Consider the following 25,164-nt stretch of genomic DNA (forward strand, 5'->3'; position numbering starts at 1 on the left):
TATTTTCCTCTAAATAAAGGAAATATTCTTGAGTGCATTTTGAGAACAAAAAGCAAACATTTGTTACAGCTGTAGATACTCAGAGCAGGCAACTAAATAAGTAGCAAGAAAATTAGAAATTTGAGTAGCTAAAAAGCCAAGAAATTTATATTTCTTCATTAAGTTTGAAACAATTACATATCACCATATAATAATTAACTAAACTGAAACTTTAAATGTATTTTACCACGTAGAGAGCATTCATCTCAATTTTCAATAAAGATTTTCATTTTAAGTTTTCAAACAAGGCGATTGTGCTTCAACATTTCAAGTTGGATTAAATACATTATTTTTCATTTTTCTTCAACTAGTCAACAATAAAAGATTCAATACAAACCAAAATTTGAAGAGTTTATATCAGGATGAGAACATTTTTTAAATTACATCTAGAAACCAGGAAAAAAATATATGAAATTGTAATGGGATATGTAAAACAATTTAAATTTGAGTCAATAATTCTAAAACTAGAGATTTTACTATTGAAAAAATAATGTTAATGCCCATTTTCATTTTTCTGAGGTAGGCAGCGGATAATTTTCGTTTTGAAAGCTAACATTTGACTTCGGTATGGTCCAAACATCTGCGGAGAGGCATTCTTTACCTAAAAGGCATGGGCGAGCTGTAACAAAATGACAGACTAGCAGGTAAAGGCATCAGTTACATCCAAATAAAACAGCGGAAGAGACCTCAGGAAATATGGGGAAGCCCACGCCTCCCAGGGTGCTTTGCGCTGTTAAGTTCAAATGATGCATCTGGATTCCATTTCTCCATCGCAGACGGACTTTCTGAGCAGTTCACATATTAAAACAGGAATCTATTAATGATATAGGCTATGCTCATTTTTCTTTGCTTAAAGGAATAATCAGTGAGATTTGGAGAAGGAAAATATTGGAGAAAATGTTTAAGTATCAGGGATTTACGCTTGTGCCTTGTTTTCCCTCTTGCAGGCAGCGGAGCAACAAACCAAACATTTACGGTGCTCTACTCCCTCTAGTGGCCGTTTTCAAACGGCTCCTTCTACATCTGCCTGACCAGCTGGTGCAAATGGTGCAAATTGCACTTGAGCGTCTCCAAATAGAAACCGGTTGCTCCTGTCAGGCTAGGGCTTCACAGCCCATCACGTGTTACCTGTCTGTCATTACCGAGGAAGCCGGTTCCTAACTAGAACTAACTCGGGTTAGGAGATTTTCTCCAAACCAAATGTAAATTCCAACTGCACCATTACCTCTGGGATCCCTGGAAGAACCTGGTCAGCGCATGTCTATCTCCTTTTCTGCCATGCCCATCCTCGCCGTAGGTAGAGGAGAGCTTTGACTCCTTTTTCCTCTACCGCACGTGAACGAGATGGAGGAAACAGGTCAGCATGGGAACAGCGACGAGATGAGGCACACACGCAGGACTAAACTGCATTGTTTCGTTGGTTATAAAGCTTAGAACATGTTATTAATAAGCCACGAAATTACAAATATAAAGCAGTTATACAGTGCCACTGGCCCTCAGATCCAAAGCTGAATACTGTGCCCCGTAGCTCATAGCTTAGGCCGGTAAATATGCTTAGATGTAAATTTGTTTGGATTTTAAAAACTAGGTGTTTTCTATTTGTATAAACGTACATAATTTCTGCTATGGAAGAGATTCGGTACAATGTATTTTTGCTAACAGTGGGGCCTTGTGTGGAACCTAAATGACCTCAAGTATTGACAAAATATCTTCTGAACGTTAAAGTAAAAATAAGTACACAATTTAGCGTGGTTGGTCACATTAAAGTGTCTTTTCCCAGATGCTAAAATTTTTCTTTTCAACAAAAAATAATAGTTCATATGATAAACTAAAGATTAAGTGGTGCATCCAAAAGCTATGTGTTGAAAATTTAATCCTCAGTGTAAATTTGGGCGCCAACCCTAAGGGGGGGGGCGGTCAGGAAGGCTCTCCTATCACGGATGGGCACCTACTGATTCTACAAGGACTTGAAATAGGAGTTCACTCCCTGGCCCTCTTTTTCAACCTATCCTTACCCATGGGATAACACTGAAGCTCATTGCTGTTTTTTGTCCAGTGATTTTGGACTTTTCAACCTCCACAGCAACAAAAAAACGCCTTCCTCATTTCTTCCTCGGCCTACTTCTTCCCTTTCCTCTTTCCCCTCCTTCCCTTTTCTCCTTTCATAAGGAATGGGTCTATTCACTGAGAGACAAAGCTCAGGATTAGGGCCTAAACGATGTTCCGGATGTAGAGGGATTCGGCTAAATGGTGGCTCCAAATAAAAGCAGAAAGATCACCAGGCTGTCGGACAATATCCTCTCCAGACCTCTGGTGGAAAGGCAGCCTTTCCTTCCCTTTAGGAATATATATATGTTCCAGCCTGGCTATATTCTGCCCTGCCATAGGCCAAAGCAGCTTCTTTATTAACCAATGGTATTCATAGCATAGAGAGGGGAATCCCACATCATATATGAGTCTATGGGAGTCATTTTTATCCATATTACTACGCTGACTTCTAAAATGAAGCAATTATTTCTCAGGTTGAAACTGCATGTCTCTTTTTTCTTTCTTTCTTTTTTATTATTACTTAAAAAATACCAATCCAAATTCCCACACCCTCCCCTTCTCCAAGTTCCCTCCTTCTCTCTCCACAGACCCTCCCCCCCCACCCCTCCAACCCTAAGGGGGTGCCATGAACCCTGCCATGTGGAAAGTCCAAGACCCTACCTACTACGTCTAGGTTGAGCAAGGTTTATCCAAAGAGAATAGGATCCCATGAAGCTGGTATCTGCAGTAGAGACACATCCCATTGTCACTATCAGCGGCCCCTCATTCTGCCCCAACTGTCAGCCCCCTTCTGAGGGGCATGGTTGTTCCCATGCTCGTTCACTCCCAGTCCAGTTGGAGTTGGTGAGCTCCCATTAGCTCAAGCAAACTGCCTCAGTGGATGACCCCCTCATGGTCTTGAATTTCTTGCTCATATTCTCACTCCTCCACTCCTCAACTGGATCTTGGGAGCTCAGTCCAGGGTGGGATGTGGGGGTGGAAGAAACTGCGTGTCTCGAGAGAAAAACAATCTTTATTGCTGAATAGCTGTGTTTTTAAAATAAATGTTAACAATTTTCAAATGTAATTTAATTCTTTTATTTCACATTTTAATATATTAAAACAAAATAGATTGATGGACTAAGTCCATCAGAAATATTTCCAGTGTGTTGACTCTAGTGGTTTCTTATTATTATAGAACTAATAGCTATAAAGCTATAGCACTCAATATAAGAGTATATATAATAACACTCATGTGTTGGAGAAAGAAGGCACATTAAGTAAAATGCCAGATTAGCCAATGCTTGCTTTCGAGCATTCCTCTGTTTGATTCTCATCATTTTGCATTTTCCATAGAGTCTTGTAGGTAGATTTTTATTACCAAAGCATAAATAAATTTATTTAAAAAGGAAGTTGGGGGCAGTGGCAATAGCTCAACCCAAAAGGTGCTGACCACGTAATCATGAGAACCTGAGTTTTATCCCAGCATCTTTGTATCAAACTGGGGTTGGGTGTGTACAACTGTAATATCAGAGTTGGGGAGGCAAAGCCTGAGATTAAGGGTTCCCTAGCTAGCTAATCTGACCAAATCAGTGAGTTCCAGGTCAGCAAGAGACCTTATCTAAAAAATAACATGGGGAATGATTGAAAAAGAAAGTATTTGTCAATTTCTGGCCTTCACACACATGCTTGCACACACACACGTACACAAAATTTTTATATGAAATTGAAATAGGTGAAAGAAGCTTGTTTGGGATTTTTACAATAAGATTATTCTGGTGATGAATTTATGAGCCATTCATAATAATTAAGTTCTGAATGTTATTTCGTAAACATCAGTGAAATGGCACACAAGCCCCTCTTACGCATTCATGGCAGAAGAACGTCTGTGTGAGCCACATGCAAATATGCGTGTGTGTAGACATGTACACATTTACTTTTCCTGCTGACCAGACCTCAGTGCTTCTGCTCAAAACTGTCGAATGCGGAAGCAGCTTCTTCCACCAGATGGAGCTTTGATTCTGTGAAAGCAACAAACAGAAAATGAGCTTGAAGAGTTTGTTTGAATTCGTTGTGTACCTTAGGAAAAATCTATAGAAACAAGAACAATGTCAATAGGCAGCTTTCTTTAAATAAATAAATAAATAATGTTACAAATGCCAGTTTGTAATGTGAGTTTTCTTCATAAGAGCACTCAGATTTCCAGATGCTATTTTGACACTCACAGATCATTTGACAACTGACTTTATGTGACTCTTTTCCCTTTCTCTATATAATAATATTGTCAAGGGTAGGGAATGAAGAAAGCCCTGAGGGAAGGAAGTCCCATGTGAATGCGCATTGTTGACAGAGGCAAGTTCAGTGGACAGCACAGCTTTCCTCAAGAGACTGAGTATACATGTCAATAGTGTACTCACAAAATGTCTACCATAGTCCCCCCCCCATATTTATGGCCCAAAAGATTGCTCCCCTACAGAGATGGCTCCTACCAAGACTAGCTAGCCCCTTCCACTTGACGCATGTGTGCATCATAAACCCTGCCTCTTTGTTTATCTATATGCAATAACCCTGACTCCCTTTTCCATAGTATATAACAAATACACTAAGCTTCTAGGGTGCTGCAGTTTATCCTCCTGAGCCTAGGCTGTTTAATCCCAGCTGCCTCTCTGTCTGTCTGTATGTCTGTCTATCTTTTCTTCATTCTCTCATAGTCACAGTCAAGTCCATTGGTGGAAGCCATGCATCCACGTGCCAGTCTAATCATATATATTTAAGTATCTGCCTTTTCATAAAATCTTACAGAGCTTTAACAACAGCTTAGGAAGTAAAATTATCAAAATAAATAGCTCCTGTTGATGCCTAATTGATGCTCTATATTTTTTATAATAATATGCATTCTCCATTAGGTTAAATAACATATAGTACAGAAAGCATACACTCCTGGAGATCTGGTTGAACAAGTTTCTCAACCTATAGTCAGAGAAGACAATCACCTAATTATCTGTCTCTACCAATTCAACATGTTACATGTTTGTGCAAAGCTCACTATATGACAACGTGACAAATGTCCTTTAGAGCACAAAGGTACAAACCAATAAGTGCCATTGATTGTCTTTACAAGTATGAAAGATCTACATACCAGGCTGTCTCACTTTGCTTGGATATTGCTTATTTGAGCACTAAAAAATGGAAAATGGTCAGGGAAAATATGCCTAAGAAGATGAGTGTGGTAGTGTAGAAAGGCTAGGCACTGAATAAAGAAAAGGCAGATTATGTACACCAGGGCATTGTTAACGTGCAGCACGAGTCAGTGAACAGAAGGCTGTAGAAAAGAGTTGTGTGACTCCATTGGTGGTGTGTGATGGCCTAGAAATGGGTGTAGTTGGGTTGTAGTAGATTGTGAAGACCTCAGTGAAAGGCAAGTGGTGATTAATAACTGGAGATGTAACTAGATTTATTGAAGCTAGTGTGTCAGAAGAAATGAGGGAGGCTTTCTTTACCTCTGGTGCCTATGAAGAAAAGACTTCTGGAAGTCTTTTTTTGAGTTTTTGTATTGAGTTTTGTATTGAGTGTCTATCATCTGTTATTCCTGTCACCAGCATTTATTATTCTCTGTTAAAGGTGCATAGAACATGACCTCTGTACTTACAACATATGTATAGTGAGCTACTGTGACTAAATACCTATAAGTGTAAACAGAGACCAATCAAATGTAAAAATACACGAATAAATGCAAAGACCCACTAAAGCACGGAGAGTGCATTTGGTCAGAAGGCAAGAGAAGGCACTGTTATCAAGAACAGTTTTTAGAAGGGCACAGCATATAGTGAATAATGGGATTGAAAAACAGAAATATACAATCCTAAATTTAACAGCCAGGTCATAGGAACATGTACGCAGGTGCAAACATTCTATACACTAGCTAGATAACTGGAGACCTAAGACTGAAATTTATGTTCTACCCACTGGAGTAGACTAGAAACCTGCCCTGAAAGAAGCAATACTTATTGCCACAACCCTCCCTTAGCGATTGATATGCTAAAGACAGTACTACTTGAGTTATTCATTGGTGTTTCTCTCCACATGTTTTCATTTCCCTGTACTTAAAGCTCCTAAAATGAGGAAACCAAGAAGAACCAAAATTAGAATTGCTGCTGAACCTTCTGTAAAGGAGAAATTCATCAGATTATACCAGGGAAGCCTAGGAAAGCAAGGGAAGGGTCAAATACAGACTTGGAGAACTAAAAGATCATGATGGAACTGAGGATACAGGACCTGGATGTGCTAATGCCCCTGATGTCTGGACCTGCAAAGGTGTGATGATCCTTGCTGGTCCATAGTGAAGGCTTATGGACAAGAACTATAGAGATGTTCTTTTGTATGAGTGCTTAAGACCCAGTATCTTCATATATCCCTGATGAAGCAGGAGCTGAAGGAATGACTGAAATGGACTTTGGTTTAGTACTGGGGCTTGAAACAGGAGATAAATTCAAATATGAACAGAGATTATAACATCACATGTGCTTCACTGGCTTCTTAAGCATTATAGGTTTATATAATCGGTATTACTGAACAAGGCTCATTTTGAAAATTGTTGGTGCTGTTACAGAGCTAAAATTAAGTCCTTTCAAAGTAAAACTCTCTTATTTCAAGCCCCAGCACTAAACGAAAGTAGCCTCAAGCTACTGTCATATATGAGGCTCACTGAATTCTCAAGACCATTGCTCCAGGCCACATAACAGGGAATGAACCACAACTTAATGGCAGTTATAATTAATGACCTAGATTAGCTCCAAAATAGTCTTACCGTATAGAGGCTACTGGGATAGTTATAAAGAAAAAAGACCTTTACATATTTTATCTGAATGTTTGTTTCTATATAAAATGTAGTCTTAAATTTACTCAAGTGTAGTGAACTCTAAATCCCAGTTAGATATTTTAAAATATACATTGAGAATGTTAGGAGTTAATTATGATTAGCCCTTAATATATCCAGCCTTTAGGAAATTATTAATATCTGTTTTCTGTTTTTAGTATTAAAATACTAATACTGTTTTCTGTTTTAATTGTTGGACACAGGGATTTTTTTCTAGAGAATGGACATGGTTGAATCAGGGATTCTGGAGTATCTAGAACTCGCTGTACTAAGGAGTCAAGTCCTTGGCATAGGGTGTGACTGAGCATGAGCGTTGCATGCTCGATGGCTCAAGGGTACTTGGGAACAAACATTTTAGAATATCAAGTGTTCTGTGGTGAGCTATGTGGAGTTGGGCCTAGTGTGACTGACCAACCTACCCGTTTGTCTTCATTGGTAGTACATGTCTATTGCAATAGGGAGAATGAGTTGTCAGAGAAACTGTAGCCTATAACTCCATCCACTGAGTGTTCAAAGGTTAAGTTGTGTGTGTGATCTGCAACAATCTAAGAGTGATTTTCTGAAAACAAAGATGGATCTTCTTATGGGATACACAGAGTAAATTAAGACGAAGGATGACAAGGGCCAGTGAAGGTTAGGGTGCTTTCTCTTAAGGAAAATCAATAACAAAGGCAAGATCTTGGTAGTTTATGATAACTTAGTATAAAGTGCTATGAAATGAAGGACTTACACACCATGTGTCAAAGTGTTGGAAAGGACGATATGAATGGGGTTCATTCCCTGAAGGAAAATGTGGATTTACACTATAATAATTTTATTTGAAAGTGGAAAAAAATGGAAGTGCAATTTCATTTTAGGACATAGGATAGTCCAATTATAAAGATATTCAATTATCTTTGTAAAGGTATATAATTGTCGGGACCAATGATATTGCTACTTATGTGTGTATAGTTAGAGTGAAACAGGAATTTATTGTGTGTGTGCATTAAATGTATTTGTTTCATTTTCCACTGTGACAAACACCCCTGCTTTCTAGTTCTTCTTGTCCTTTTGCCATACATTCACCCTCCGGTTACTTCAGTTTTCTTCTCAGCTCATGTCCATATGACAATTATAGGCTTTTGATTTCTGCTTCTCTGAACTTGTACTCTGTAGAGATATACAGAGAAATCATTTAAAATATCATGCTATATGTTAAAATTTCTGGAATGTGTTTTTGCATAGAAAGTTTTAGATTTAAGTTTTAGCACGGGGTCAAAAGTAATTTTAAAAAGATAGGGAAAATGTCACATTACTTATCTCTCCCAAAATGCCTTTTAATTTATATACTGAGAATGATAATCTTAAGAAAAGTTGTAGGAGTCTAAAAAGAAAAAAAATCCATTCTTTTACATTGTACTCTACTAGATTCATTACTATATGTAGATAATCACTACTTTTTATGATTCAGAATTACATGTTACATATTTTAAAAGACTGAGACTATAAAACTATAGCTTCAGAAATAAACACTTATCTAATATGAAACTGAAATTGAAAGTAACTCAAAATAAAAATGTATTTAGCAAAATACACAGGTTTAGGAATAAGTGGTGATTTGTATAACTGCATAAATTAACCCTAATCTTTTAATATTCATTAGATTCCTAACCAGAGCCAGCAACCACTCGTCTATAGTTCTCCCTGACTGTCATAACATTTTCAACTTATCTTAAGTTGCTGGTTTACAGCAAAATTTATGGATACTCCCACTGGGATACTCAAATTTTTAATTTGTTTCCATAATTTGGCTCTTTTCCAGACTCATGTGAGCAGTAACCGATCCAAAGACAAACAGGCGGAAATGTCTTTGAATAGAATTCCTTTACCATAGGGTCATACATAACTCCATTCAGTAAGTCCAGCAACTGAATTCCTGAAGGGGACAGTTCAAGAATAGTTTTTAAAAACTCAGTTTGGATTAAAGAAAATGAATTTCTATTCAAACAGGAAAAGAAAATGGAACCATGAACTTCACAGGGTCTTAAAAACACACACAGGATGAGGGGTGGGGTGAGGTAGGTATTCAAACCCTGAAAGCTAGCAAAACTAAAAGGGCTTTGTTATTCGTGTCCACTGAAGAGCTGAGTGCAACCAAGTTAAGGACTTCGATGAAAAGACTGGGTAAAGAAAAAAAGTGAAGAAATGCCTGATTGTACCAATAAATCAATTAATTTTAAGAGCCCATTTTACTACAAGCAGAGCAAAAAAGAATAATAGATACAAACGGCAAAGTTCAAGAAACCTCTTTCAATCAACCTACCAGCTATATGACAGCCATATCCCAATAACCAGTCTATGATGATGTCTAGATGACTTTCTGTCATGATTGTGGTGACTGTCTAGATGGCTCTCTGTGATGACTGTCTAGATGGCGCTCTCTGATGACTGTCTAGATGGCTCTCTCTGATGACTGTCTAGATGGCTCTCTGTGGTGACTGTCTAGATGGCTGTGATGACTGTCTAGATGGCTCTCTCTGATGACTGTCTAGATGGCTCTCTGTGATGACTGTCTAGATGGCTCTGTGATGACTGTCTAGATGGCTCTCTGTGATGACTGTCTAGATGGCTCTCTCTGATGACTGTCTAGATGGCTCTCTGTGATGACTGTCTAGATGGCTCTCTCTGATAACTGTCTAGATGGCTCTCTGTGATGACTGTCTAGATGGCTCTCTGATGACTGTCTAGATAACTGACCTTTGGAAACACAAGACTGGTTCCATACAGACTCTTCAGTCATGTTTCTATTTGGGTCAAACAATTATTAAAATTGCATTTTGGATGCTTCTGCTTCTAAGCTCAACTTACAAAATTTAAGATAAAAGACTGTATCATAGATGTAAAGCATATTCAGAAACCCCAAGTAAAGAACAAGATCTTCCTATTTGTGGTACAATTTGCAAAAACCTGTCTTTTTATCATTTCCAGCATATGGTAATCATAGGTCCTCCACTGCTGTATCTGGATTTTCAGAATTGTCACATTACAAGGTAGATCCAGACCGACTTCACAGAAATCCTGAAAGGATTACTTAGGTTAAATAAGAAGAGAAAACTGAGTTAGGCCTCATCATTGCTGCTAAATAGACCCTGATGTTTTAACAACTCTTTGGATTGTTTGGTAGAATCCTCAAGTGGAGAGTTTTACATATGTATTTGAGCTAAGTAATAGCACTTATTGCCATTACAAGATAAGGAAACCAAGGCACATTTTAAGAGACTAATTCATAATCAAACAAGAAATAAGTGGAATCAATGATAATAAAATGTCTTTATCTGACCTCAGAGCATGTATTTCTACCATATACAGTAAAGCATGTGTAGGGTAGAACAGAGCTAGGCAGGGAAAACTAAACTGAATGCTGGGAGGAATAAGGAGAAGTGAAGAGAAGCCCTGTAGCCACTGTCTGAGACAGACATGCTGAAACTTTGTTGGTAGGCCACAACCTCCTGGTGATGCAAGATCAATGGAGATGGGTTAAATTAAAATGTAAGAGTTAGCAAATAAGAAGCTAGAGATAATGGGCCAAGGAGTGATTTAAATAATACAGTTTCTGTGTGATTATTTCAGGTCTGAGGTGCCAAGCAGCCAGGAACCAACAAGTCACCCTCCACCAACAATATTTCCTGAAGTCATTAGCTGCCTTTCCAGAGGCAGCATATAATAGTAAATTAAATCAGCCCTTTGAGTTTCAGGAAATTTTAAAGCATATGATACATGGCATTTATCTTATGTTTATAGATTCATATGTATATAAATTCATATGTATAAAAATTATTAAATGATATATATATATATTTTTTTTTCTTGAGACAGGGTTTCCCTGTAGTTTCTAGAGCCTGTCCTAGAACTAGCTCTTGTAGACCAGGCTGGCCTCGAACTCAGAGATCCGCCTGCCTCTGCCAATGATATATATTTTTAAGCATCTGTCTAATTTCTTTTTAAAAGCATTTATTCTATATGTGTGGCAAATAATTATCACTTAACTAGTCTAATAAATTTACTGAATCACGGCATTTGCTACTAACATTAGGACAGAGCATAGTTCACTTAACTGTGTGAGAAAAAAGAGATATTTAGTAAACTGGAATGATTTCCATCACTTTAGGAGTAACCCCATAAGGTTTTGGGTGGATGGAAGACACCCGGGCACCTGCCCCTGGCTGCTGGGCTGTGGGTGCCACTACAATGAACACATATGTGGTGGAGAGATGGGAAGGATAGAGCATGTGGTAGATGGGAGAGCAAGTGGAGCTGAGTGGTTTATACACTGTGCAGACAGGTAGAACTAGAGGCACAACTGTGAGGAACAGGCTGACGTGGGAAGCCATGGCGATATCAGCCAGGCTGCCACCAGTTGCCATCAGTGGTCATTTCAGTGTTTGGGGTCTGGGTTGGCACCTGAGGTTATATTGATGTCTGGTTGTGTGCTGCCACCAAGGGCCATATCTGGATCCATGATTCTAGCTCGTCTGTGGCCCATGCAGTCCATGCAGATGTCCATGGTCTGGGCTGTTGACTGAAACCATGTTGACGTTTAAACATGCTGAGATGGCCCACACCTTGCCAGTTGCAGAAGAACTTCCAAGGGTCTATAGCTCCCAACATTAATGGAGTAGCATAGACAGACAGTGATATCAACCTGGGGAAATGGGTCCTGCTTTTGTGGAGGGTGGGCAGGGGAAGGGAGACCCAGGCTAATCAACTCAGCTACCATCCAGGCCCAGATCCAGAAGCTTGAGTTGACCCATCCCAACACCTACCCTTTTGATGAGCTGCTGGAACTCATGAAGGGACCGGTCCTGTGGAACCATAGCAACAGGATCTCCACAACTTGGAGTAATAGCAGGTTATCTGAGGGTCATGGACCGATGTTATAGCAGAAGCCAGAGGCTTTGAACCAGACCAATGACTCATTGCAAAGAACATTTTCAAGTAGAACTGTTTGGATAAAAGGGCACACAGTGTGACACACTGCCACATCTGATGCCATTCAGAGGAACAAATATGTGACAGAGAAGTGGGAAAGACAGAGTAGAGGGATGGTAAGAGCAGGGTGGGACTGGAGGCAGTGGTATGGGAGGAGGCTGTGACTGATAGAGGATTAGGTCATCGCCAAGAAAAATTGGAGAGGTTTTATTTTTAATTTTAATTTTTAAATTTTCTTTTGGTGTGGAGGTTACAAGGGTGGAGGGTGGATATAGAGAACTGGTAAATTAGTGGGAATGAGGTGCATCAATCAATAACAACGTTTAAAAATTTTTAAATGCTATACAATTAGTTTCAGAATTCAAAGTATGAAATTTACATATTTTACGTAATGGGGTTAATATTTAATTTTCATGCAGTGATTACCAGAATTTTTAAAAATTGGATGAAATATGTAGTGATGATGAATTGTCATGGAAATGAACTTTCCTATTAAAGTCGTGCAGAATGCCTGAGATAACTGCACAGGCCTTTATAGAATTCAGGATGTGACTCTTCAGCAGATGGTTCCATTTGTAAGTGGTGGGAATGGAAGAAGACGTGATGGGTGAGGAAGGTCTTGAGTGAACATGTGCTGTTGACATAGACTGGGCACCTCAAGAATCCTAGTCTCAGACCCATGGGAAAATGGCAACTCACCCCACCCAAGAATAGCCTCAGAAGGATGGCAGACCTTCTGCTGATCCATGTGTGGATGCTGACTGTGTGCAGACAATGTCCATCACATCTTTCTCTCAGCAGATATTTAAGACCTGAAGACTACTTCCCTACTGTGGTGATTTGAGTAGCTCTCATAGGATCATAAATCTGAATGTTTGGTTATTAGGGAGTAGCACTATTAGGAAGGGGTGTCCTTGTTGAGATAAAGAGTGGCCTTGTTGAAGGCAATGTGTCACTGGCTTTGGGATTTCAAATGCTGAAGCCAGACCCATTACATCTCATTCACTTCCTGTTGCAGCTCATCTTATAATTCCTTCATGCAGTGTAAGTCCCAGAATATTCTGATTTAACATATTTCAAGAAAATGAATTTATATATAGAATAAAATGGCATTTTAATGACTTATACATATAAAATTACTAAACTCAACATAAAGGAAAATATCAAGAGTTAATATGCATGACCAGTATAAACTGGAAGAGTAAAATATTGATTTTGCAGGCCACACTTCTTGCATAAAGTATAATAAACTCCACAGCTCAGGCTGCCCTGCCTTCCAGAGGACCACAGCCAGGGATGGGCACAAGCAACTCAACCTTCATGAAGTTCTTCAGACTTTCCTAAAACTAACCTAGAGAAAGTTGAGTCTCTAAAATAACATCAAATAACATCTCATAAGCCAAATAAAAAACACAGAATCAAAAAAATGATAGGAGAGTGAACAGCAATCCCAGGCTCTTTACAGACTGAGAGCGACAGCTGAGGGGCGAGACATTCTGTTTCTTGTTTATGCCCAGCATTTCCAGGTCTTTACTTTTTCTTTTGTGATGTTGCTATGACCACACCAGGCAAGTGTTTTCTCACTGACCCAATTTCCCAGCTCCCTTCTTTTTTATAAGGTGTGATGAATTCCAAAACAAGGTAAAAAGGTATATTATCACATATTGGGGGCAATTTTATAATTAAGAATAATTCTAAAGTTTATTCATGATATCCATTATAATGTGACCAGTCTGCTAATTAACATAGCTCTAAGATAACAGCTAAGCTGTCTAAATTCTCATCCCGTAAGGGAAAGCATGCCTTACCATTTCAATTGAACTTCTTTGTAGTAGTAAACAGGTTCTTCACACAAAGGTAGTATTTTTCATTTATTTCATGGTAGAAGCCATTTATATTTGGCACACATAATTCCATGGATATGAGCACTAGCCCATTTTTACAACCTAAGCATCACATCCTGTAAGTGACAAGATGAAGAAAACAACTGAAATTCTCTTCCAGGCACAAGGAAGAGAAATGAGGTGGGGAAGCAGGCACAAGCGCGTCTCCTGGAGGTGTCTTTGGAAGCTCGTAGAGGACTGGCGTCTGTGCTCCTTAAGCCAGCAGGAGCTGACCAGCGAGGGCAGAGCTTCTTTCTTTAACTAAAGCAGCTATGATGGAGGCACCTTGTTGGAAACTCTCTTGTAGTTTCTGCTCATCCTGGGGGAAAAAAAAAAGACAAACAATAATATACAAATTAAAAGCAGAACACAAGGATTTAAAAAATAACTATGATTAACACACTTTTAAAAAGAGAATTAGACCAAAATGCTGATAAAAACAGAAAATGGAAATTTGCAAAATACCCTTTATACTAAAAAATATTTTACAGGGACAAAATACAACGCTGAAATTAAGAATTTATTAAGCTGGGTTGGCATGAGATTGAAGCTGTGTTGGCAGAGCAGAAGCCAGTGTTAGTGACCCTAAAGATAAATAAGAGCAGTATATCAGGTGAAACACAGAAAAAATTGTAATGCTATATTTTAATATCATGTAGCATTATTATCATCATATTTTCATTATCTATTTATACTCCCTCTCTCTGACCACAAGAAAACACATATGGACCATTTAGGAAACCACAAAATAGCATCCTTAGAAGAGAAGTCATCTGGGAACATCTAATTCGGGAAAGAGAAAAGAGTAAAATAAGTCCTCTCTATCCCGGGACTTCAGCTCTATGTAGTGTGGCCAAATGCAACTATCATATTGTGGTCATGGGGCACACAAGCAGGAGGGCCCAGAGTACAGCAATAGCACACAGTTCTGTTGGCTTGCAAAGGTGAAAGCAAAATAGGAGAGAAATGAGCTAAATGTCTGAAGTAGATAAGAATGGTTTTTGATAATCAAACATGAAGACTGGTCTGACAGACATGTACCAGTGCCATAAGCCAGGTCTTAAGGCGGTGAATACAGTCCAATTCCCATACTAAAAAGTAAAAGAAAAACAACCCAAGTTGAACTCATCAGCAGTTCTCTCTATAACTGCAAGAACACTAATTCTCGGGCTACAGAGACGGCCCAGAAGTTCAGAGAGCATACTGTTCTTTCACAAGAGTCCCCTTCCCGGGACCCACACCAGGCTCCTCTAACTCCAACGGCAGGGGTCTGCTGTACTCTTCTGACCTCCATGGTCCCTGACTGCAAACACACATCCCCACAGAGATAAACACCTATACACATGCTTAAACGTTAAAGAAATGTTCAATGCTGCACACCAGTGTTTGCATGTACATTCATCAACTGTTATAACACAGATGGTGGACTGGAATAAATAAGAGTTGTACTCAGGGCTACGGATGCTCTATGGTCTGTAACAGCATGCACTCCAATCCAGTCACAATCACTGCAGGGCTCCCATTTGTTCTGCTGCCCTGTTCACTGGCACAGCACTCTAAGAATTTTTTTTTTACTTAAAAAAACTTTAAAACTTTATTCTCTTGCAAAACAATAAAAATCTAACATGTATTGGCCAATACAGCATTTACTCTTTTCTATCTTCAGCTGTACCTATAGCATATCAAAGGTAAAACCTCAGCAGAAAAGGGAAGCAAGTGTACTCCAGTGTTTTCACTGGAGAAGAGAATATTAGTTGTTAAAAAGAGCCATGTGAGGATGACACATTTGAGATGTGTAAACTTGACCACATCTGGAATTAACCAAGAGCTGAATGGCTGGGTATATCTGTGAGTGATTTTTCTTCTGAATTAGATCATTTGAAATTGGAAGTGCCACTTCTAATCCAGATCTTTGAGGTGGGAAGATCTACCTTTAATCTGGGTCACACCTTCTGCTGACAGCTTATATAAAGACCATGAAAAAAGGAAGCGCTTTCTCTCCTGGCATTAGAGTAAACTTATTTGGGATTCCAGTATATACTGAAGAGTAGCTGATACATCCAACCTCAGCTGCGGACTGAACAACTACAGTATTCTCAAGCTTTCCTTTGGTAGACAGCCACTGTTGGATTAGCTGGAGTCTGTGAGCCATTATTAAAAAAAAACTTTTAAATATCATAATTCTGTAAGTTCTCTTTCTCTAGAGAACCAAGACAATCCAAGAGATTTATGGCAAGTCTTTATTCTTTGTGCTTTACTGTAGTTAAAAAGATTTAATCACAAACTTATTTTAGGTTTCTCTTAAGCAAAACAAATTACATTTATTTGCAAGGAGGTTTACATTTAAATTGAATTTGCATCATGTAAAATCAATAATCTAGAATTTTCTCTAAATTTTCAGACAACATTATTGTCTATACATAGCTCCAATTTACAAAGAAAATGTTTTGTTAGGAAAATCCAGCCTTCTTTAAGAGACTGCCAAAAGAAGATTAATAATTTAGCAAGCTTGAGCTTTCTATTGACCTAAGTCAATAGAATATTAAGCAATATATTGTGGCAGTCAAGCTAGGATAATCAAGTTTGTGCTTAGCTTGACTCAGTGCATAACAACTGCTCAATGATATACTGAGAGCTTCACTGTCAGATTTTGAAAGTGTTAGGAATAATAACAAAGGAACCATATGAAATACTAGTTTTGATGTTCTATATACTTAAACTACAATTCTGAGCATCAGAATCTACCATGAGTTTTACCTAGGAAACTTTCTTCATTTACTTTTCCACCACCTACAATTTCAAGCCTGAGTTGAAATATACCATGCTTGTACAAAGGTTGTGCTCATGAACACCCAGGCACAAGTTCTGATCACCACTGTCATTTTCTCATTCAAATTATAGTTTATCTTTGAGGTTTTAAAAATTTACAATATAAATTATTTCTTAATTCCATCCAACCCCTCACATAGCTCCCTTTAATCCCTCCCAAATTCATGGTCTCTTTTTAATTATTATTGAAACACACATATGTATCTATATACATATTGCTTATGTGTGTGTATAAATACATAAATACAACTTGCTGTTTCCTGTTTCTTGCATGTATGTGATTTCAGGGCTGATCCCTTATTTTTGGATAATTGCTGTGGTCCAAAGGGTTATGCAATGAGACTTCAGCTGACAAATCAGGTCAAGCCACCAGAAATACGCATTCTGATGGAGGTAAGCTTAGATGCAAGGCACTGGGAGCACTGCTCCTTGAATAGTGACTGTTTATGCTGTGAGTCCCTTGTGAAGCCATAGCGGTCCCCTCTATAGTGGGACTCATCCCAAGAGCTACAGCAGTATATTAATCAATTATTGGGCGAAATTTTCCCATGTACTGGTATATCGGGTGACTTTTCCTACACTGTGGGACCCCCGTGAGAAAGTCACACTTTCAAAAAACCTTTGTTCCCACAGTCAAATCTCTGCACCATTCCCTGAGATAAACTTAGAAGCCAGCTCCCCACAATTATCTTTATGGCAGGACATTTGGCCAGAAGAAGAGTCTTGCAAATATATCCCATTTGGGACCTTCACAGATAGGCCCTAGGAGGAAAGTGTGTCATATCTGTGTCTGCACAGATGAGGAGGACTGGGAGTTCTGAACTCGCCTGCAGCCACTATGGGAAAGTACACACCAGCTCACCAGTTAACATACTATAACCTTAACAGACAATTGACACCCTGCACTTACTCTCCCCTCAGCTTAGTGACACAAGATCTTAGTCTGGGAAATTAACTGTGTCTTAACCCTGAGAGACAACAGAAGAAAGAAACTATTGACCATTTAACCAGCTCTCACACAGATGCACAGGAACAAATGCTGCCATTTGGCCCAGGCAACTGGGAAGTGTCAGGCCCTGGATTTTGTACTATATAACCATGGATTTCTTTTTCTTCTAACTTCTTAGGGAGAGAGATGTAATTCTTAGATCTGAGAGGTCCCCGTCAGCCAGTTAACACTGGCAAGAGTGCTAGTGCGAACTGGCTCTGTGTGTCCCCTTCCACGGTTTGCGCCAGGACATGTCTTTAACAACAAAAATTACCCTCAGCTTCTCAGAGGTAACCAAGGGGAAAAGCAACATCCTATGTTGTTTTAGGAGTCTCTTGGGCTGCCCTAACCAACAATGAGAAAGGAAGTTTCTCATGCTTGGTACTGAGGTTTCTCTCATATATTCTATGACTTTTGGGGGAATCATTTCCCCAAGTGACACACATCATTGAAAAATTATTTATGTATATACACACTTTGTCTTCACTACTTTGCTATTGCTTTGACAAAACACTATGACCAAAACAGCTTATGAAAGAAAGTGCTTAATTGGCTTACAGTTTCAGGGGGTTATAGTTGATGAGTGCAGAGCAAATGCATGGTGTCAACTGCTAAGAGTTCATCTCTTGATCCAAAAGTAGCAGGTAATAAAGAGGCTCTGCCATGCATTTGCTCTGCCATCATGAACTGTAACCCCCTCAAACTGTAAGCCAATTAAACAACGTTTGGACAAAGGATTTGGAAGACTCAAGCTGGATCTGACCTGCCAATCTCTTCTCTGAGGATTGACCTTCAAAATACTGGGAGGTGTTATGCAAGCTAAGAGAGAGAGGAATTCAGCTATGATGTCTACAAACTAGAAACAACCACAACCAGCACAGAAAAATGTCCACTAAAGGTGCAATAGTGCTCTTATGTTTTGGCACCAACCAGCTGTCTAATTGGACTTAGTCCTCCCTAAATAGGAGGGAAATTATACCTGGTAATGGAAACACAGTTAACTATCCATGGCTAGTGATATCATGGAGAAAAATAGTGTAAGAGCCAAATCTCAGTGTGCCGTGAGATTGTATCTTCTAGAAAGGACAGGAAAGCTACATTTATGATACTTCAACACTATGACTGCCTAAATAAGACATGAACCAATGATATGATGATGGAGGAGAGTTATCTGTCTATGTTACTTTCATTGGTTAATTAATAAAGAAAACTGCCTTGGCCCTTTAAGAGACAGAAAATTAGGTAGGTAGAGTAGACAGAACAGAATTCTGGGAAAGAGGGGAGACGCTTCAGGCAGTCGCCATTGTGAGTCTCCATGCTTCTCCTCTCTGAGATGGATGCAGGTTAAGATCTCTCCTGGTAAGCCACACCTCGTGGTGCTACACAGATTACTAAATATGGGTTAAAAGAAGATGTGAGAATTAACCAATAAGAGGCTACAGATAATGGGCCAAGCAGTGTTTAAAAGAATACAGTTTCCATGTAATTATTTCGGGTGTAAAGCTAGCCGGCGGCCAGGTGGCGGGACGCAGCCCCGCTGCTTCCTACTACAATATGATACTACCAAATGACATGCTGATGTGTAAGGGGTACATCTCATAAGGTCCCAAAACCCCAGTGAGACACCTCTTCCAACTGAGACACCTCTTCCAACAAGGCCACACCTCTTAATCTCTCTCATTTTCACCAACCAGGGACCAAGTATTAAAATATATAAGCCTATGAGGGGCATCCTCATTCAAACCACCACACACTTACCCACAATTTGAAGCAAACATAAAATAATATGATTCTCTATGCCTTTTCCAAACCTCCTTAGTGTTATTTATCCCTCCTTCATTCCCCTTCTTCTGTACTGATCTGCATCGCCTATGACCAATTAAGTGTTACCCATTTTCTCCATATTTCCCTTCATATCATGTGTACCCTGTTCTTTGTAGCACTTACCCTCAAAACCAGAACCATCATCTTTCATCAGATAAGGCAACATTCTAACTTTATTTCACAGCAGTTAAGTTTGGTGCGTAGAAGCACACACATTGCTTCAGCCTTATCCTATGTGTGAGATTGGAAGCTTGTTGATTTTTTTTCATGCCCATCATATCTTTCACCCTTTTGCAAAGTAGTAAAGTCTTGAGGCAGAAATTCTTATGAGACTTCTAAGCTGCTGGTGAGCTTTTTATAAAATATGTGATTCTTTAATGTCACCAAAATAATACCTCCTCAACTCATAACAGTTCTCTCTTCCCTTCTTCCCAATTCCACTTTGGCATTTAAAACAGGAGAAGCCCTTGTTCCACAACTAAATTGCAAAGTGGCATTCAGAAAGCACATCCTCAGCGAATGGCACTGTAAGAGTTGTGTCTGCACACTCCTTGTCCTGCATGATTCTGAAAAAAGGCCATTTTTGGAGAAACTTCTTCCAGAGTACTTGAAGTAAAGGATCTCATAAAGAAGTGGATTCAAAAACATTAACACTTGAAGAAGAGTATACATTTATGTCACAAGAATGAAGCATGTAGGTTTTTAGAATTCAGCTTCAAAGAATAGCAGGAAAGGCTAGGAAGTCATTGTTCTCCCAATCTTTACAGACAACACAAAAGGAAATTTTTGAGATATTCATTGTCCATACACACACTCCTGAGGAATGCAATGAATTTTGCTGAGAACCATAAAGTTAAAATATATGAATATATATTTAGACTTCAGATGTCTCAGGAGATTTTAACATCCCTCCAGAAAAATAAACATTGTATTGTCTAGGCAAATTCCAAATTCCAAACCCAACAGTGAACTCAGCTTCCTGGAACTACAGAACCACTCAGAAACTCAGGCTGTTTACACTTTGATGCTAACATCCTTCATTTTATTAATCTTGCTTTAGAATAAATGCATAAGAAAAATTAATCTATGTGACCCAAAACTTCAAATATCATAAACAATACTGTTAAAATCAAATCTGTATATATATTTGGCTATATCTACTCATTCCAAGTACAAAGCAAAAAAGTTGTTAAACAGTAGATTTTATAAACTTTCAGCCATCTTGCTATATTAATGAATATCATCACTAATATAAAATCAAAATTATTTGATGCTAATTTTGTTCTTATATGCATTTTGCAAATATGGGAAAAAGAAGTGCAATGGTGCCACAGTGTGGAGAAAAGCTGAAGTGTTCAGGGCAGGTCAAAGGAATCACCCCGTGACAGCTTTGATAACAAAAAAGTAAAAAAAAAAAAAGCATTTTAAGGTGGACATATTTTTATTATTGATTGATTTGATTCACGTAATATCTTACTGAAAACGTTACTGTTGATTATTCAGAACAAACAAACAAAATAGATGAAAATGCCATAAACTAATACTAATTATACAGGACAAAGAAGATGAACACACACACACACACACACAGAGAGAGAGAGAGAGAGAGAGAGAGAGTCTCTTCTTTGGGCTAAAAGAAAAACTCTCTCTCTCTCCAAAGTCTAGGTAATAAGTATTATGGAAAATATATTTGGGGTCGTAGATAATCAGTCACCATATTTTCTGTCTAATACCACAGCATTACAGTACAATTGATGCTCAACAAATATATGTGGGATGGGATAATTATTAAAATGGGATAACCTAGGGTTATTAAATATAAACTACAAAGAATGCCTTAGGATGCAACACCAATACTTTGTTGAATAGGGAAAAAAAGAAGTGATAACAAGAATCTGATTGAAATAGAGGCAGAACGTGAGAAGGGAAAACACCAGCTCTGTCCTGAAGAGAAAGCGGTTAATTGCTGTAGCAATTGCTAATAGAGCTGGAATGTGTCACAGAGTTCTGCCTCATCTTCTTATAACATCACTCATTTGTAGTATTAACTTTATAACATAATAAATTTGAAAAAGTGGTCTCTCCTGTACTGTACTCTTTGACTAGCAAAATAGCTTGAGCCTGCATGACTCACTCACCAGGGGCCCAAGCCATTCATTTTCCACCACGGCATTCTCTCCAGTCAGGCTGCAAGCTCAGTGTGTGTGCACAGCACACGGGCCCGCAGTACTCCTGGACAGCCCTTGGCTTCCCTATAGCGACTCTAATGCTCACCAGGGACTAGTTCTGCCTCACTGAAACACACCCATCAGCGTTCATCATTCCACTCCAGAGCATCCACAATCAACCTGATGCAAGCTTCTGACATTTTCACATAATGATATTGTGAATGATATTGTAAGAGAATTTGGAATTCCCTTTTGTGGCTGTGCTTCTTTCCCCAGAAAATAGCTTCTCAATAACTGCCTTTCTAACACACATCTAAGACCCAACTATGACAACTTCCTTCATCACGTACACTACGCATCAGCAATTTGCTCCCATAGCTTTACTCAAAATCTCTTACTAGTATTTCTATAGTTATCATATTAACAGGTATCATCTTCTTAGGTAAGTTATAAGATGCTAAGGCAGAACTCTCCCAATTTGTATTCTACAGACAAAGCACCACGTCCATTGTACACACTCTCTACGTTCATTGTATGTACTCTGTGGATAGCTGTTAGATTATCCAATTCCCCAAAGGTCAGGCTTTCCACATGACAAGGGCAACTATGATACACTGGAATTTTTTAGCCAATAAATATCATGTTTGAAATAACCAATAAGTCATGTGCAACTTTTGACAAAGTTACAGGCCATTATCGCAGACATAACTCATGCTTGAGCCCCCGCAACAGTGTTACAAGGGGGAAATCATGAGGAAAGATGCGTGTTTTAATCTAGCCTGCAGTTTTGAGTCACACGGCACTCATCACTTCCTGGTGCGCATGAAGCCAGTGGGCCACAGACCGGATGCATCCATTACTACATTTCACCGAGCCGCTGTAACACAAGTCAAAAACGAGGAATTTGTGCTCAAATTCCCTCTTATGAAACAACACCTCGTCTGAGAATTACGCATAATGGACAATCATGGGAATCCACTCTTCTGCGTTCTATTCAATGCCAAGGGTTCATCACGAGAGAAGTCCTATTCTACACAGGATAGGCACAAAAGGAGAAAGTCCACACATTAGGAGCTGGTTGGCAAAGAATCTGAAAAGAAACTCAGCAAAGGGGGACAGAGAGACAGTTTAGTGTTTAAGAGCACTTGCCATTTGCAGAGGACCTGGGTTTAGTTCTCAGCACTCATGTGGTGGCTCACAACCATATGTCACTCAAGTTTCATGGGATATGATTTCATTTTTCTGTGATCAGGCACCAAGCACACGTGTGGTACACATACCCACATGAAGGCAAATCACTCATACACAAAAAAACAATTTTTTAAAAAAAATGACCCAAGAATGCCAAAGGTTAGTTGTGTTCAGATGATGCCTTCCATTTAAAATGATGGACGATCAAAGAAATGGATTTTTAAAGCATTTCCTTTGCAGATGGGAGCAGGGTAACAGCAAAATTTTCTTTTTTACTTATGTGTATATGTTCAAGCACGTGTGTACTTATGTATGCACTATGTGTGCATGCAGAAGCTGTGGGAAGCTGGAAGGGGGTGAGGGACCCCCTGAAACTGTAGTGATTGAAAGTTGAGAGCCACTATGTCCATGTTGGGAGCTAAACCTGGGATTTCTGTGGCTTAATTGCTGAGTCATCTCAGTAACTTCTCCAGCCAAGCAGTAACTTCTATTGAGGCTGAAATTCTGATATAGACTGTTCTTACAAAGGAGCTTAAATGTTCATTCCTAATCCTCTCAAGAGAACGAAAAGGAAGCCGTGTAGTTATAATACACCCTCTTAACAGAACAATTATATGCAATTTTTGTTACTATTTTTTGAAAATCAACAAAATTTTAAAAATCCCTATGGTTAAGAACTGCTAGAATCTCAAGTGTACATTAGGAGGAAAGTAAAAATGCAAGGTTCTCTCTAAAAATATGTTAGAATTGTCTTTAAAAAATCAATATTCTAAAAAAAATCAATATTATTTCAAGGAAAAAAAGCCATGAGCTGCAAGCTGCAAAAGGAATTCTAGTCTGGTCTGCTCTCTTCTTTCAGGCTCAGCCTAAAAACTAATCCAGCCACATCCGTTTCTTCCAGAAACCACTGTTCCCAAGGTAAGGGCTGGCACACACCTTGCTTCCTGATCTGTTTCCCATCAAGAGAGAATGCAAAGTTAATGGAGCACACAGAATAATTCCTCAGGTGGAAAGAACTTCATGCATCGCCAGGTCACACATCTCCGCTGAAATGATGCTTCAGAATGGAACAAGAAAACGTGGAAGATACATATTTCATTATCAGGGACATAATAAAGATGCTTCAGCCAAAGACACAACGAGATCCAATGTCAGTAAAAATGTCTCCAAGTCAGAAAACAAACATATGTTGAATTTAAAAACCGATTAGATGCAATATCCTGCCTAATTTCGTTACAGAAAACTGGCTTACATAACACAGGTTTGAAAACATCTGTATCTCAGAAAAGCAAAAAAGGGAAGAAAATAGTAACAGGAAAGTAACTTTTTTTTGCTACAGAACAAGGTATGTAAGGGAAGTCAAGAAGAAAAGACAACTGATAATGAAATAATTATAAAGGCAGAAAAAACAATGTGAGTTGAACTAAGTTCAGGATCTGCTAAAAGAACTCAGTTGGTGAGATATAAAATCAGCAAAAGAGCACTAAGGAGAAACCACAGCAGACGATACCTTCACATGTAGATGTGAAAATGCAGCTGTTTCCAGGAAAGAGCATGGTGTGTGCTTAAGCCACAGTGCAGGTATGAGAAAAAGAGGATTGAGGGAAAGATTACTACTGAAAACAGGGCTGTTGCATTAACAAAGATGTCTTAGTGAACTCGGAAGGCAAAGCAGCTAAGTGAAGCCTTAGCAACCCACAGAAGACACGTACTAAAAACCCCTTGTCCGTGATGAATAAGTTCAGAGGAGACTAAAAAGGAAATCCTTTCATTCATCTGATGATTGGGTTTCAGAAACCTAGATAATCTGTTTATGAAAATGTGAATTAGGGTTTTCCGTTTGTTTTTGTTTTGCTCATATGGATTATGTAGTCAGAGCAGTTGGTCAATGTATAAATGTGTTCATAATTACAAGGTATAAATAAAATAACAGGACAGTTGAGCATCAAAATGAATTTGCATTAGAACTTTCAGATGGAAAATAAAACTTTAAACTCTACAGTATATTTAAATAAGTGAAATCCTGAAGTAGGTGTCCCTCTCACACATGAACATAAGCATCTCAAAAGTGCAGACTTGAAGCAATATTGACATGTTAAAACTCTATTGAATTTAAGCAAGGAAAAGACTTAAAATAAATCAAACAACAAATTAAATAGAGATGAAGAGAAAATTATTGAAAATATAGAAAGAGTTGAGGAAATTATGCAAAAAAATAAGAGAAAGCAACAAAACAGAGAATAAGAGAGGCAAAAAGGAACTTAGAATACATAAAGTAATCTAACAAACATTTACTCAGACCTGTACAAAGGAAGAATAGATATAACAGGAAGAGATTTATAAAAGTCTATTGCTGAAATTATTCTACAT

At 38.6% G+C, this 25,164-nt stretch overlaps 1 protein-coding gene across 1 annotated transcript in view; it reads right to left on the reverse strand.

The window, feature by feature from the left end:
- Positions 1-13,769: 13,769 nt before the first annotated feature.
- Crppa (CDP-L-ribitol pyrophosphorylase A) overlaps positions 13,770-25,164 on the reverse strand; it is a 254,540-nt gene continuing 243,145 nt past the window's right edge. Inside the window, 1 exon segment of the mRNA XM_038337019.1 lies at positions 13,770-14,113. Within this exon segment, the coding sequence (XP_038192947.1) occupies positions 14,009-14,113 (105 nt within the window). The 3' untranslated portion in view covers positions 13,770-14,008.

This window comes from Arvicola amphibius, chromosome 7 (genome assembly GCF_903992535.2).
Source record: "Arvicola amphibius chromosome 7, mArvAmp1.2, whole genome shotgun sequence".
NCBI lineage: Eukaryota > Metazoa > Chordata > Mammalia > Rodentia > Cricetidae > Arvicola > Arvicola amphibius.